The sequence below is a fragment of the Heterodontus francisci genome, chromosome 17 (assembly GCF_036365525.1).
Source record: "Heterodontus francisci isolate sHetFra1 chromosome 17, sHetFra1.hap1, whole genome shotgun sequence".
NCBI classification, from domain to species: domain Eukaryota; kingdom Metazoa; phylum Chordata; class Chondrichthyes; order Heterodontiformes; family Heterodontidae; genus Heterodontus; species Heterodontus francisci.
In genome coordinates, this window is record NC_090387.1 from 83345439 (window position 1) to 83359352 (window position 13914).

At 42.7% G+C, this 13914-nt stretch overlaps 1 protein-coding gene across 2 annotated transcripts in view; it reads right to left on the minus strand.

The window, feature by feature from the left end:
• Positions 1-318: 318 nt before the first annotated feature.
• Positions 319-13914, minus strand: part of sf3b3 (splicing factor 3b, subunit 3) — a 54055-nt gene continuing 40459 nt past the window's right edge. For both annotated transcript variants that reach the window (XM_068049776.1, XM_068049777.1), the window contains exons 23-27: positions 13646-13858; positions 9535-9633; positions 7882-8025; positions 6919-7023; positions 319-3088 (exon numbers count right to left, since the gene is read on the minus strand). In XM_068049776.1, coding sequence (XP_067905877.1) covers positions 2948-3088; positions 6919-7023; positions 7882-8025; positions 9535-9633; positions 13646-13858 — 702 coding nt within the window. In that variant the 3' untranslated portion in view covers positions 319-2947. The remainder of the gene's footprint in view (positions 3089-6918; positions 7024-7881; positions 8026-9534; positions 9634-13645; positions 13859-13914) is intronic.

Sequence of the window (13914 nt, forward strand, 5' to 3'; positions counted from 1 at the left end):
TATTTGTCTCAGCTCTCGCCCCAACCTTAGAACAGTGCTCCCTACTTCACATTTCCATTTATCAAACAAGTCATCCCTGTGGCCTCTAAACAATTGATTTAAAATCAATAAGCCAATCATATCCTGTGAATTGGCACATACAAAAAAATTCAGCTGATCCTACTCAAACTGAAGATTGTTACAGTGGCAGAGGAGATTAGTCTCAAACTAAGAGAGAGAGAGAGAGAGAGAGAGAGACAGTTAACATTTAAAGTGTGCGGCCTTTCATCCGTTCTGAATATTAGCTGAGCCTTTCCAGCATTATTATGTGTCTTGGGGTAGTTTAAAAAATATTTATTAACTCTATCCTGTAATTTCTCTTCACAGGGAATGATACAACTGTCAGATATACCTGCACAAGTAATAGCAAAAGTACATTTTCTCAAGGTGTCAAGGCATGTACCTTGAATAATTTGGTACCACACAGTCGCTCCATCAGGATACGATCTTCCTGCTGCTTGCTTTTGCACCAGTTCTTTGAAGGACATGAGTGAACCAAAGTAACAAATAAACAGACTAAAAATAATGAACTTTCATAAACATAATATGCAGGGATAAATGCTTTACATTCAAATGAATGAGAAAGCTAAGTCAAAGGTAATCCAATATTCTTCTTCATTCATTCAACATCGAGTGTAAATAAGCTGGTTCAACATTTCAGATATCTGAGAACATACAAGCAACAACAGCCTCACCACCTGGAACCATAAAGATCCAAGTTATAAGACTTTATGAAAGCATTACAAGTAGCTGTATTATGGACTCTTGAAATGCTTATATTGCCTGTGTGAGTCGAGTACTTAAATTTACCTGGTGGCTCTCAACCAGCTGATGAATAAGCCAAGTCAACCCCAACAGTTTTCTGGGTAAAGGGACCATCAGGCATACTAATTCCTGGAATGGAGGGATTGTCCTATGAGGAAAGATTAAATAGACTGGGCCTTTATTCTCCGGAGTTTAGAAGAGGGGTGATCTCATTCAAACAGACAAAATTCTTAGAGTTGATGCGGAAAGGGGTCCAGAATCAGGGGACAGTCTCAAAATAAGGGGCAAGCCATTTAGGACTGAGATGAGGAGGAATTACTTCACTCAGACGGGGTAATGAATCTTTGGAATCCTCGGCCCCGGAGAGCTGTGGAGGCTCCAGAGGGCTCTAGAGGCTTCAGAGGGCTCTAGAGGCTTAGTCGTTGAGTATGTTCAAGACTGAGATTGATAGATTTCTACATGTTACAGGGATAGTGCAGGAAAATGCTGTTTAAGTAGATCAGCCATGGTCTCATTCAATGACTGAGTGGGTTCCAAGGGCCTACTCCTGCTCCTATTTCTTCTGTACGCCACCATACAAGCCAGAAAGTCCCAAGTTTGATTTACAATTAACAGCTGAGGCAGTAAGGAAGAGGTGAGGGGATTAAAAAAAGTGAGCATGTCTGCTTGAAAAGTGTTTATGTGTGGATGTGATTGAACTTTGACTAGCCAGCCAATTCTCACTGGCCAGATTCAATGAAGAAATGAACTCAATTGGCCACTGGTTATGAGAGCGCTGTAAGCAGATGTAAAACCCAAGTGAGGATGGGGAAAGAAAACTGAATAACAACAGGGATATATTCCTGGCTGTAGCCTGCTATTGGATTTAGCAAACAAACCAAACCACTGCCCAGATTGGGAATTTTCAAAGTGAGGAATTTTAAAAAAGCACACAGAAGGGGTGACATGTCCCTGGCCTAACAAGTATGTTAAAGCTCCTTGGTGTCAAACTTGACCCTGAATGCAACCTCATCCAATGTAGAACAAATTATAGTAGATAGGGAGAAACTGTTCCCTTTAGCGGAAAAATTGAGAAACAGAGGACACCGATTTAAGGCGATTGGAACAAAAAGCAACAGCATTAGGAAAAACATTTTTTAACGCAGCGGGTGGTTAGGATCTGGAATGCACTGCCTGAGGCCTTCAAAAGAGAATTGGATAATTATAAGGAAGGAAAAAAATTTCAGGGCTACAGGGAAAAGGCAGGGGAGTGGGACTAGGTGAGTTGCTCTGGTAGAGAGCTGGTACAGACATGACAGTTTGAATGGCCTCCTTCTGTTCTGTAACCATTCTATGAAGCTGCAAAGATCCATAAAAGAGTCATACCTATCAGTCCGTGCTAGTTAGCATATCCTGGCTTAGAAAGCAGTATTAGTTCTACAATCAGCCTGATGACTTGGTGGGCTAGAAAAGGGGCTGGGTGGGGGGGGGGGGGGGCGGCAGCAGCCAGGATTGCTTCTTCTGATTGCTAATCAATGAGATTGTGTAGACATTGAACTTGCAAACTTGGCCTTAATAATTTAACATGATTAAATAAATCTCTTCAAAGTAAGTAGAAACTGACAAAATATTAAGCATCATGAACTTCTTTTCCCTCCCATTAAATCCTCCTGGAGGTGGGGTGATGGACATCCAGCTGTGTCAACATGTGACTGACATGTCACTTGTCTTTTCAGCGGTTTTGCTGACCAGGCATATGTTTGGTTAGAAACTGATTTGCAAGTTGGAAGTGGAACAAAGCAAACACTGGATTTATTAAAACAGGGACTTTATTCTGCTGTACTCAACTGCAAAAGCAAGTTTGTGTTTTAAAAAATGGGTGCTATTCACACAGCAGTGTCTCTCAAAAGCGCTTGCAAAAACATTTTATGCACGCCCCACCCCTCCCTCCCAACGAAACCTTTAAACATTTTAATATACAAAACTATATTTACAAGAGGAAGTTCTAGTCCTTTCAAACAGTGAAGGGAACTTCAGCTGAGTGAACAGTGAGGGTGTCAGCATGACCACACTCTGCTACAGGCATCTTCTAGCGTTGTACAATGCCACCAGCACAGGTAAAAGTGAACACGTCGTAGACTCCTGGGGGGTTGCATGCGCACTTCTAGAACGCGTAACGTGTTCGGATATCTTCCAGTTTTTTGGACACCTCAGCTGGTGTTCTGTCCAGCTCCTCTGCCACGCTCTTCTGTTTGATGGGATCCATCGAGTTAAACTGTTCACAAAGGTCACCATCGATTACATTCTAGAAGAGAAGCAAACACACATTAGCTGTGCCAGCTCTCTCTACTTTTATTGCTGTACAACAAACACAGGCCACAGACTTGGAATAAAACAGAAAATATGAGCTGAAGTTTAGCTGCAAACATCAAGCACTAATCAGTTTGTGCCAGTAGCGCTACACTATGGATAATGGGAACAGGAACAAGGTAATACCTAATTCAGACACCTCTTTTCACACTCCTCTCCTTCCAAACAAGTTGGCTCCTTGCTGGGGAATGCATGGCCGCATGAGCTGTATTAGCAGTTGCTCAGTACCACATCCCTATGTTACCTAAATTTGTTTCACGTTGTTCCAACTTAAGGCTGTGCTACACAAAAAAAAATGCAGACACTTGGAAGACTGAGCCAGACATAAAACAGACCTTTTCCCCTGGACAACAATTTAGTTATAAAAAGTGCCTATCCTCTCATGGTTATTAGCTTTATCCGAATGATTGGGGCAAGTGATGTGGGGGAGAAGGGGAGAACCAGCCATGGACACCCTTAACAGTAATCATCATATTTATACTGCAACTGCGCCAATAGGCCTGGCATAATGCTGCTTTCAATCATTTACAGCTATGATTATACCCAGCCACAAAACTGTCACAAACTGTTTGCATTTGAAAAGGATGTGTTTTCTTTCACTCCCGGCAGTTGGAGACCTCAGCACTTGCAGCAATTAGAAATGCCCTGTGGACAACGTCTGCACAATGGAGTGCAGCTCCTGTGGGTATTTATGTGCTCTTAAAGATGAAAAATTGACTTTTAAACCTTAGAAAATATATTTGGCACCCCATTCAAGAATAATTTTCTACCTTTATCGCTCAGTAAATGGATTCCATATTACCAGCTCATACATCATCTACACTGAATATGACTGTATCCATATGAAGGAAAACAACTATGTAAGACAAAAAGGTTTCGCTGGTTTATTAATAAGCGCCATCCAAGCTGCATGGATCTAAAAACCATATAGATCGGACAGTCCCAGATTTGACCCCACAGTCCACACTGAGTTAGCTGATCAAGGTACCCAAGTGGTAGAGGTGCTGCAATTGGTCTCAGTGCCACATGCACAGTTGAGGTGGGAGGGAGAAGTCAGCTGGGACTACTGCTTAGCTGGCATCAGTGTCCCCACTAGAAAATGTACACCAGGTGAGGGCAGGATCAGCTCAGCGATGATACACATATAGGCGAACAGCCTGCCAACACACAAGGGTAGAATTTCCGTCGGGCTTCTCTGTAACCAGCAGAAATCCCATAGCAGCACTGCAAGTGGCGACTTCTGTTCTTTCTCCGGGTTCCTGCCCATGGAAATATCAACATGCGCACATGCAGGATGCATACGTAAAGGAAACTGGATGGACACGAGGGAAATAAACTTGCAGAGCCACAGGGATAAAGCAGGGGAATGCGACTGACAGGATTATTCTCCAGACAGCTGGCATGGACTCAATGGACTGAATGGTCTCCTTCTGTGCTGTAATGACTGTGACTATGACTCTAACAGGGCTGCCAGCACCGATGAACTATAATGCAGGGAGTCAGCTTATATTTAGGAAAGGAGAGGGGATAACAAAGCAAAACTTTTTTAAAACTAAAATAGCACAATTTAAACAAATTAAATGCAACTATGCTGACACAAATAAGAGCTGTCCTTAAAGGGTCCATAACTTATCTGAAATACACAATGGTTCAACAGAATGAAAAGACTACGAAAGTACTAAAATTGTGTCAAAGTTTATAATGGAGCAAAATCTCAACATTAAAATACACTATATACAACACTAGGGATGTTCCAAGTGATAGATATAGGATTGTGTTCATTTCCTCAAACTCATCCTTCATTTTGGTCAATGTGACCTACATTAACCTACACTGCCTTTGTAGGAACTTAATAGGAGTAGGAAATTCGGCCCCTCGAGCCTGCTCCGCCATTCAGCCAGATCATGGCTGATCTTCTACCTCAACGCCATTTTCCTGCACTAGCCCCATATTCCTTGATATTTTTAATATCTAGAAATCTATTGATCTCAGTCTTGAATATACTCAATGACTGAGCCTCGACAGTCCTCTGGGGTAGAGAATTCCAATGATTCACCACCTTCAGTGAAGGAATTCCTCCTCATCTCAGTCCTAAATGGCCTATCTCTTATCCTGACACTGTGTCCCTTGGTTCTAGACTCACCATCCAGGGAAAACATCCACACTGTTGAGCCCTCTAAGAATTTTGTATGCTTCAATGAGATCACCTCTCATTCTTCTAAACTCAGAATATAGGCCCAGTCTCCTCAATCTCTCCGAGGACAAACCCACCAACCCAGAGATCAGTCTGGTGAACCTTCATTGCACTCCCTTCTATGGCAAGTATATCCTTCCCAAGGCAAGGAGACCAAAGCTGTGCAAAATACTCCAGGTGTAGTCACACCAAGGTGCTATACAATTACAGCAAGATTTCTTTACACCTGTACTCAATTGCTTGCTGCACCTGCATGTTAGTTTTCACTAACTTATGAACCAGGACACTCAGGCCCCTTTGGACATCAACGCTTCCCAATCTCTCACCATTTAAGAAATACTCTGCGTTTCTGTTTTTCCCACCAAAGTGGGTAACTTCACATTTTTCCACATTATATTCCATCTGCCATGTTCTTGCCCACTCGCTTAGCCTGTCCAAATCCCCTTGAAGCCTCTTTGCATCCTCCTCACAACTTTCAATCCCACCTAGTTCTGTGTCATCAGCAAACTTACAAATATTACATTTGGTACCCACATCCAATCACTGAATATAGATTGTGCATAGCTGGGGCCCCAAACAATAATGCTCGAGGTACCCCACCAGCCTAAGCCTGCCAACTTGAGAATGACCTGTTCACTCCTATTCTCTGTTTTCTGTCCATTAACCAGTTCTCAATCCATGCCAGTATATTACCCCCAATCCCATGTGCTCTAATTTTCTTTACTAACCTCCTTTGTGGGACTTTGTCATAGCCTCCTAAAAATCCAAATACACCACATCCACTGGTTCCCCCTTACCTATTCTGCTCGTTACATCCCCAAAAAACTCAACAGGTTGCCAAACATTATTTCCCTTTTATAAATCCATGTTGACTCTGCCCAATCCTACCATTATTTTCTCAGTGTCCAGTTATCACATCCTCTATAGGAAGCCTGTACCGTTGAACTTGCCTTTCAGTATACTTAGCAGTAGGCCCTTTAAAATGCTCGTAATACACAGAAGTGCACTTCTAGACCGTATTCACAAACCATTTATTATGATGTGCTTTCATGACTTACAGTAGTGTGTTCAAGAAACAGCCATGAGCCACATGTAGCCTGGCAATTCAGCCAACAAAGCTCTGGTAAATCAGTATCATTTGTGTTTCTATTTTCTACTCATTGGTTTGCCCTGTTTTGATTTTATCTGGGCCTCCTAGTTTGCAAAGGGCTGTTTTTGGTACTGTTGCCTCATTAGTGTACAAATATTAAAATCAGAAGATCAGATCCATATCGGTGGTTTGAAATCTATGTAAATGAATAGGAACAGGCATTTAAAACCTTAACCGTGGTCCCCTGCCTCCACAGTAGGCATTCATGTAACTGAACAAAAAGCCTGGACACTCCCTTAACTAGAGATCTGAATCTGCTGCTTTACTGCTATGCAGCAGACACCTAGTTAGCTTAATTTGAAACTTCTAGCACCTTCATTGGTGAACATAGGTAGTTACTGCAGAATGAAGTTGTGCTATTTTTAACATGCAGTAATTCAGCCCTTAAACCAATAACAGTGAGAGCTGAAAGGTCACCTACCTTCACAGGGAAGTAGTAGCAGCGGAAACTAAGGTGGTCGCGACCACACAGTGGAGGATGTTCTGATCTCATGTGCATCTCCAGGTGCTGGAAGAAATCATGGTCCTGTGGAAAAGTAGATCGAATTCTGGTTAGAAACAAAAGGAATTAAACATGTCTGAGTACAAGATCTACATTAACAAATGCCCTTCCCTTAAAACCAAGGTGGTTTTTTACCATCACTCAGGATGTGTGGAAGAAAATGTACGGCTACCAGGAAACAAGAGTTTACTCACTAAGTCCACTGGCAAAGGCATGAGATTCTGCCCAAGCCCAGTGCTTGGGAAGCTGTTCTAAACAGATGTAGTAACATGCTTAATTGGACTGTATTTATTTTAACCTGCTGTTTGTTATACAAAAAGCTCATTCATTAAATTGTACCTCAACATACACCGAAATCAAACAAATTGAGAATCTGATGTATCTAAACAACCTAAAACAAAAATTAGCTGCTAATAGTGCAATTTCTAAGTGGTTACATACAGAAACATCAAGCTTTAGTGGTTGATTTAGTAACAGGAATGTGGAACTGAGCATCACAGCCCAGAAATGTGCCAGATTTGAACTGAGTAAGCTGATCTCACCCAGAACAGCTGAACCCTATATTCATTGGCATGGCAGCGAGAGAGACAGAGACAGAGAGAGAGACAGAGAGAGAGAGAGACAGAGAGAGAGAGAGACAGAGCACAAGAGAAAAACCAGCCAGCGAGCATCACCATTTCTGATTGCCAATAGGCAAAACCTACTAGATGATGCTATGCATAGCCAGGTAGATTGATAATTATTTAGGCTCATAGACACATGCATGGAACTGTACCGCTTGTACCCTCAACTTCAAGAAAGCAGATCTCAACACCAAGCAGGCATCGTAGCAGCAAAACTCCAAAGGAAAGCTGATAATGATAATAGTATCTGACCCCCTACCTCGTGTGATGTGAATGGGACCAGGATCCCGATGCCTCCAGACAGTGTTGTGTACACAAGCGATTCTGAACCACCAGGAATTAATGTGGTCTTCTGCAGTGAAAGTACTGATTCTCCCACATGGTAATTAACAATGATCTCAGCCTGAACAAAGAACACAATCACAATTACACAAAGACTTTCCCCTCTTGCTCGGGCCCTGACCTCATGTTGAAGAGTTGCAAGTAACCAATCCCACATACAGGCCAGTCCAAACACTTGTTTCTGTGATTTCCCCCATATGGGCAGTTTCCAGAGGCACTGAATCAAATAGTGGGCGAGTTGCCTGATTGCCTTCAGGTAGTCAGAGAAGCACGACCAAAATCCCGGAGAGCAGGCTATCGAACTACGATTGCCGTGGAGTGTATTGGTGGATCACACAATGCCACGTGAAAGTATGAAAAACATCTAGCAGCTCAAATGTACATACTCTGTCCTTCCAAATTTGGGTTATGAAGAAAGTATGAAGCCAATGATTACAGGCCTTTCTCTGGTGGCGGCAGCATTAATTTAAGGCGATAAATTAACATTATGCAAAAAACAGATTGGTAACAACATTGAAGCACTTCAGCTGAAGTGATTTGTCTTATTGGTTCCTAAGTAAGCAAGCTATTGCCATCATTATGGACCTATCCTCCTAGATAGAGTGGCTACAGCAGGAAGAGGAAAATAAAATCACATCAGCCAAGGCATTATAAAATCAAAAGTATAAGTTCCATCTTCAACCAGACTTGGAGTTTAGGTTTGTGATGCCAACCAATATTCCTATGGCATCAGCCTAATGATAAATGATTATTGCACTGGTATACAATATATACTCCATTTGTAGCAAACCTCCACTTTACCTGTGATTCTCGGCACACCTGCTGCTACATACATCTCCATTTAGAGGTTGCCTTTGCCTGGTCTAGCCTTGGGATGTTGAACCAGGCCATAACACAGTGCCATTTCATCTCAGTTTTTCCCATTTCAGCAAAGCTGAAATCCCAGCTAACATGCAGTGTGCCAAGATCCTTGTTAAAATCAAAATGTTGGACCTTTTCCCTTCTCTTACTGTTGGGAAGTGGCCAGCCTCTCTTTGACACAGGTCCACATCTCATCCATACATGGTGCAGAGTGATCCTGATGCAGGATACTGGTTGCGTTTGCACCCCAGAACTAAGGTTGAGTAACCTCATCACTGTGTAAATATGAATGTATACAGATGCTTATTGGCAGCTAAAAGCCATAAGGAAGAAAAGTCTCATGACCATAAGCATTGTACCAGATAAAATTTACTGCATGTGGCTGTCAGCCTGAAGTGTCTGGCAGTGCAAAATGTAACTAAACAGCAAGTCTCCATCGCGTTGGCATGGTTACAGAAACAATAACCAACTTCTCCCCAACCCCCTGAATCTCGGTGGTCATCACAGTAAAGGGACATTATTTTGTGGGGAATGGAATACCTATTCCGCTCCGCTCAGACTTCGCCAAATGTGCCACTGAGACTTTATCCCACTTCCCGCACTAGCTGTCCGGTCTTTCTTCCTGAGCTATATTGCCAATGTTGTGTTATAAGCCTATGTCCAGAATCATTTGATGCAATTGCCTCTATCTTTAAAAATATTGCCTTACCTTCTGGGAAGCTCCATTAAGCAGCCCTCTATCCCACAATGCTTTGTTCCCAGTGGGATCCTCATCAACATCGTCACTTGTGTTTGGAGGCAATCTTACCTGCAACAGTTGGAGCTTATTCTTAATAAATGGTGCTTATGTTCTGCTATGTCCCCTCCCAAAAAGACATATGACTAGAAATACTGACTGCAGCATTTCACTGCTCAGATGTACTTAATCTAAGCAACCATAGCGAACAATCCGTCAATCATGAAAGACTAGTGAACCAGTGACAGTTGCTATACGCCACCAACTGACATGTATTTGCAACTAGTTTATCAAACAGTTTTAAATTATATCAGATTTGATTGTATGAGTAGGGGTCTGATAATTTATAATCCAGTCCCTGCCACTTAAAACTTCCACATTTAAAATGGGCATTTATATATTAGCCATCTTCATTAAGGTCAATTAAATTACCAGTTACAATATCTTAAGGAGTCGAGTTATTTCAGGCAGAAACATCTGTGCTTCATTATAAATATCCTGCATGGGAGAAATCCTCAGTCATATAGGCTTTGAGAAAAACATGTTATTTGTCTGTGTACATTTCCTAGACTTGACAAGGAGAGTTTAGATTGCGCATCTCTCAATTATTTCTTCAGCTGGCATAACTTCAAAAATTTAGGATGGGAATTCTCTTTTTTTTAAAAATAAGGCAAAAAAAATCGCACGTGCTGAGATTATGACTTACAAAGCAAGACGGAATTAGTTGAGTGATATTATCTAAGCACAATTATTTGGTCTTGGCTCCAACTAAATAGAGAAGACCAAAGCCATTGCCTTCGGTCCCCGCCACAAACCATTTCCTAGCCACCAATTCCATCCCTGTCCCTGGCAACTGTGCGAGGCTGAAAGAGACTGTTCACAACATTTGACCCTGAGATGACCTTCTGACCCTACAAAGCCACATCACGAAGACAGCCAATTTTCATTCACCTCTGTGATATCACCCAATTTTGCCCTGCGTCAGTTCAGCTTCCAGCTGAAACCCTCATTCGTGCATCCGTTACCACTAGACTTGACTTGTCCAACGCACTCCTGGGTGGCTTCCCACATTCTACCCTCCATTAACTTCAGCTCATCTAAAAATATACTGCCTGCCTCAAAATTCACACCAAGTCCTGTTCACACATCACCCCGCGCTCCTTGACCTACACTGGCTTCAGTTATGCAAAGACTCTATTTTAAACTTCTCATCTTCAAATTCCTTCATGACCTCGCCCCTTCCTACCTCTGTAACCCCCTCCAGCCCTACAACCCTCAAAGATAGCTGTGCAATTCCAATCCTGGCTTCTTGCACATCCCCAATTTTAATCACTCCACTACTGGCAGCTATGCATTCAGCTTCCAAGGCACTAAGCTCTGGAATTTCTCCTCAAAGTTCTCTTTCTCTTTAAGCTGCTCCTTAAAACCTACGTCTCCACCCAAATACCTCATTTGACTCAATTATCAAATTTTGTTGGATAACTCTTTGAAACATCTTGGAACATTTTACTAGGTCTAAAATGCTACATAAATACAAGTTGGGCGGCGCAGTGGTTAGCACCGCAGCCTCACAGCTCCAGCAACCCGGGTTCGGTTCTGGGTACTGCCTGTGCGGAGTTTGCAAGTTCTCCCTGTGACTGCATGGGTTTCCGCCCACAGCCAAAGACTTGCAGGCTGATAGGTAAATTGGCCATTGTAAATTGCCCCTAATGTAGGTAGGTGGTAGGAGAATGGTGGGGATGTGGTAGGGAATATGGGATTAACGTAGGATTAGTATAAATGGGTGGTTGTTGGACGGCACAGACTCGGTGGGCCGAAGGACCTGTTTCAGTGCTGTATCTCTCTATCTCTAAGTTGCTGTTATTGTTATTTAATCCATCTTGCTCAACAAGCTACTTCTATAAGAATTACAGGCAATGACAGACCAACATATCCAGACAGGGCAGAAAATGCTGGAAATACTCAGGTGGTCAGGCAGCAGCTGTGGAGAAAAAGAGTTAACGTTTCAGGTCATTACCTTTCATCAGAACAGTTGAGGGAACTAAAAATGTTCGCCATAACCCAAAAAGACCTGTCGTAAGTTACCAAATAGTAAAGATATCAAGGGATATGGGGATAATGTGGGAAAAATAGCATTGAGGTAGGTCAGCCATGATCTAGTTGAATGATGGAGCAGGCTCGAGGGGCCGAAAGGCCTACTCCTGCTCCTATTTCCTATGTTGTGTATTAATCTGTACTCATTTGCAAATCACTGAAGTGGTGCAAACATTTTGTGTACCAACACTGACTGCCATAATGTCTGTCAGAAGTTACAGGACAACTGTTTTTTTTTAAAAAGGCACTAAAAAGCATTTGTTTCAGAAAGCATTTGTTACAGTTGTTCCACCAGCTGTTGCATACAGCCAGCAAATGGTGCACACACTAACAGGCCCACTATAAATGGCTACGCAAAAGGTCTGCTGAAATGCAGGTATACGCTAGTTTGCATATCTGGTCAACTGTAATAGAACAGTTCCGACTTACTTACCCAATGACATTAAATGTACCTGGGTTGCTGGGGGTTTTCATGTGCACACAGCAGCCTGATTCAGCTCCATCTCTAACACTTTCCCACATGAAAAAAGGCATAGGAGTCAGGTCAGTCAGAAACCTGTCAGCAGCCACCCTGAAAACATCATTGGCTGAAGTGTTCAGGTACACTATGTTTCCACGGAATAGAACGTGTAGCAATCATGTTTTGAAATTTCTCAGCCACTTGCCGCACAACAAAAGACCTAAACACAAGTGATTTTAATGCATGCTTTGGACAGAAGCTTGCCTGAAAATAAGTTATTTTCCCCATAGATCCCATGCTAGATTAGTCTCCTCAGATAGAGCAGGGTGGGTTTAAATGCAGGATGGACAGCTGTCTTGCACAAATTCCAAACAATAAGCCAATTCATTAGCGACAGTTGGTAACCCAGGAGATGTCTGGCACCTTAGTACTCAAACTCTTTTGTTCTCTGCGGGTGAGAGGAGTATGTTTTTTTTGAAGGGAGTCAGGCAGGAGCAGGCTGCAAATGTGGAACCTCTGCCCCTGGTTGGGAAACATTTGTGTTTTTAACTTTAAGTAAACGGGCTCACCACGCCAAGCTGGCAAATGTGCATTCTTTATTTTTTCCAATGGTACACAAAATAACAGACGAACTGAATGCTTACAGTCGAGCAACCCAAGCAAGGCTCATTATCTCCACCCACACTCTAATAATCACCGGCTCTTATTCCCTGGTGAGGTCTTATGAAAACTGATTAAAGGAATGGTAAAGTAGTGGTAATGTTACTGGACTAATAATCCAGAGGCCCAGACTAATACTTTGGAGACAGCAGTTCAAATCCCACCAAAGCAGCTGGTGGAACTGAAATTCAACTAATTAATAAATCTGGAATAAAATGCTAGTCTCAGTAATGGCGATCATAAAAACCCATCCGATTTACTAATGTCCTTGAGAAGGAAACCTGCCATCCTTACCCAGCCTGGCCTACATGCTACTCCAGACCTACAGCAATGTAATTGACTCTTAACTGCCCTCTGGAATGGCCTGGCAAGCCATTCAGTTGTATCGAACCGCTACAGGAAAGTCAAAAAATCTGGACAGACCACCCAGCATCAACCTAGGCACCAGAAACAACAAAGGCAGACCCTGCCCAGTCGGCCCTGCAAAGTGCTTACTAACATCTGGGGACTTGTGCCAAAATTGGGAGAGCTGTCCCACAGACTAGTCAAGCAACAGCCTGACATAGTCATACTCACCAAGTCATACCTTACAGCCAATGTTTCAGACTCCATTAGGGATGGAAAATGAAAGCTGGCCTTGCCAGCGATGCTCACATCCTAAGACAAAATTTTTTAAATGCCCTCACCCAACTGCATTCCTTTACATCAGTTCTATCGTCAGTCAGAGGGTCCACTGCGGAATCAAATGGTACCACTTTCAGTGTGCACCCACACCAGTGTGCCTAAAAGGACCAGGCACTTAACTAAGAATTATATCTCAGCTGGCTGCACAAGTTTGCAGGAATGGACAAAGCCCAGTATTTCACTTACCACGCTGATGTTGCCAAATTTATCAGCACCAGCCATGGTTTCATAGTCCAACAGACAAGCCGTGGTGATCCAGCGGGGTAACGTATCATCAGCAAAGATGATCAGCTGGTTCTCGTTTCGTTTGTAACGAATCCAGAAGAAGCTTTCCTGCACGTCCGAGACAATGACTCTGTGTCCGATGGTGTGGATCGCTACTATGAAATTTGGAATGTGCTGAAGAAAGTAAACCGCAGAAAGAGAAAGTTACAGATGTTCATTTCACAATAAGA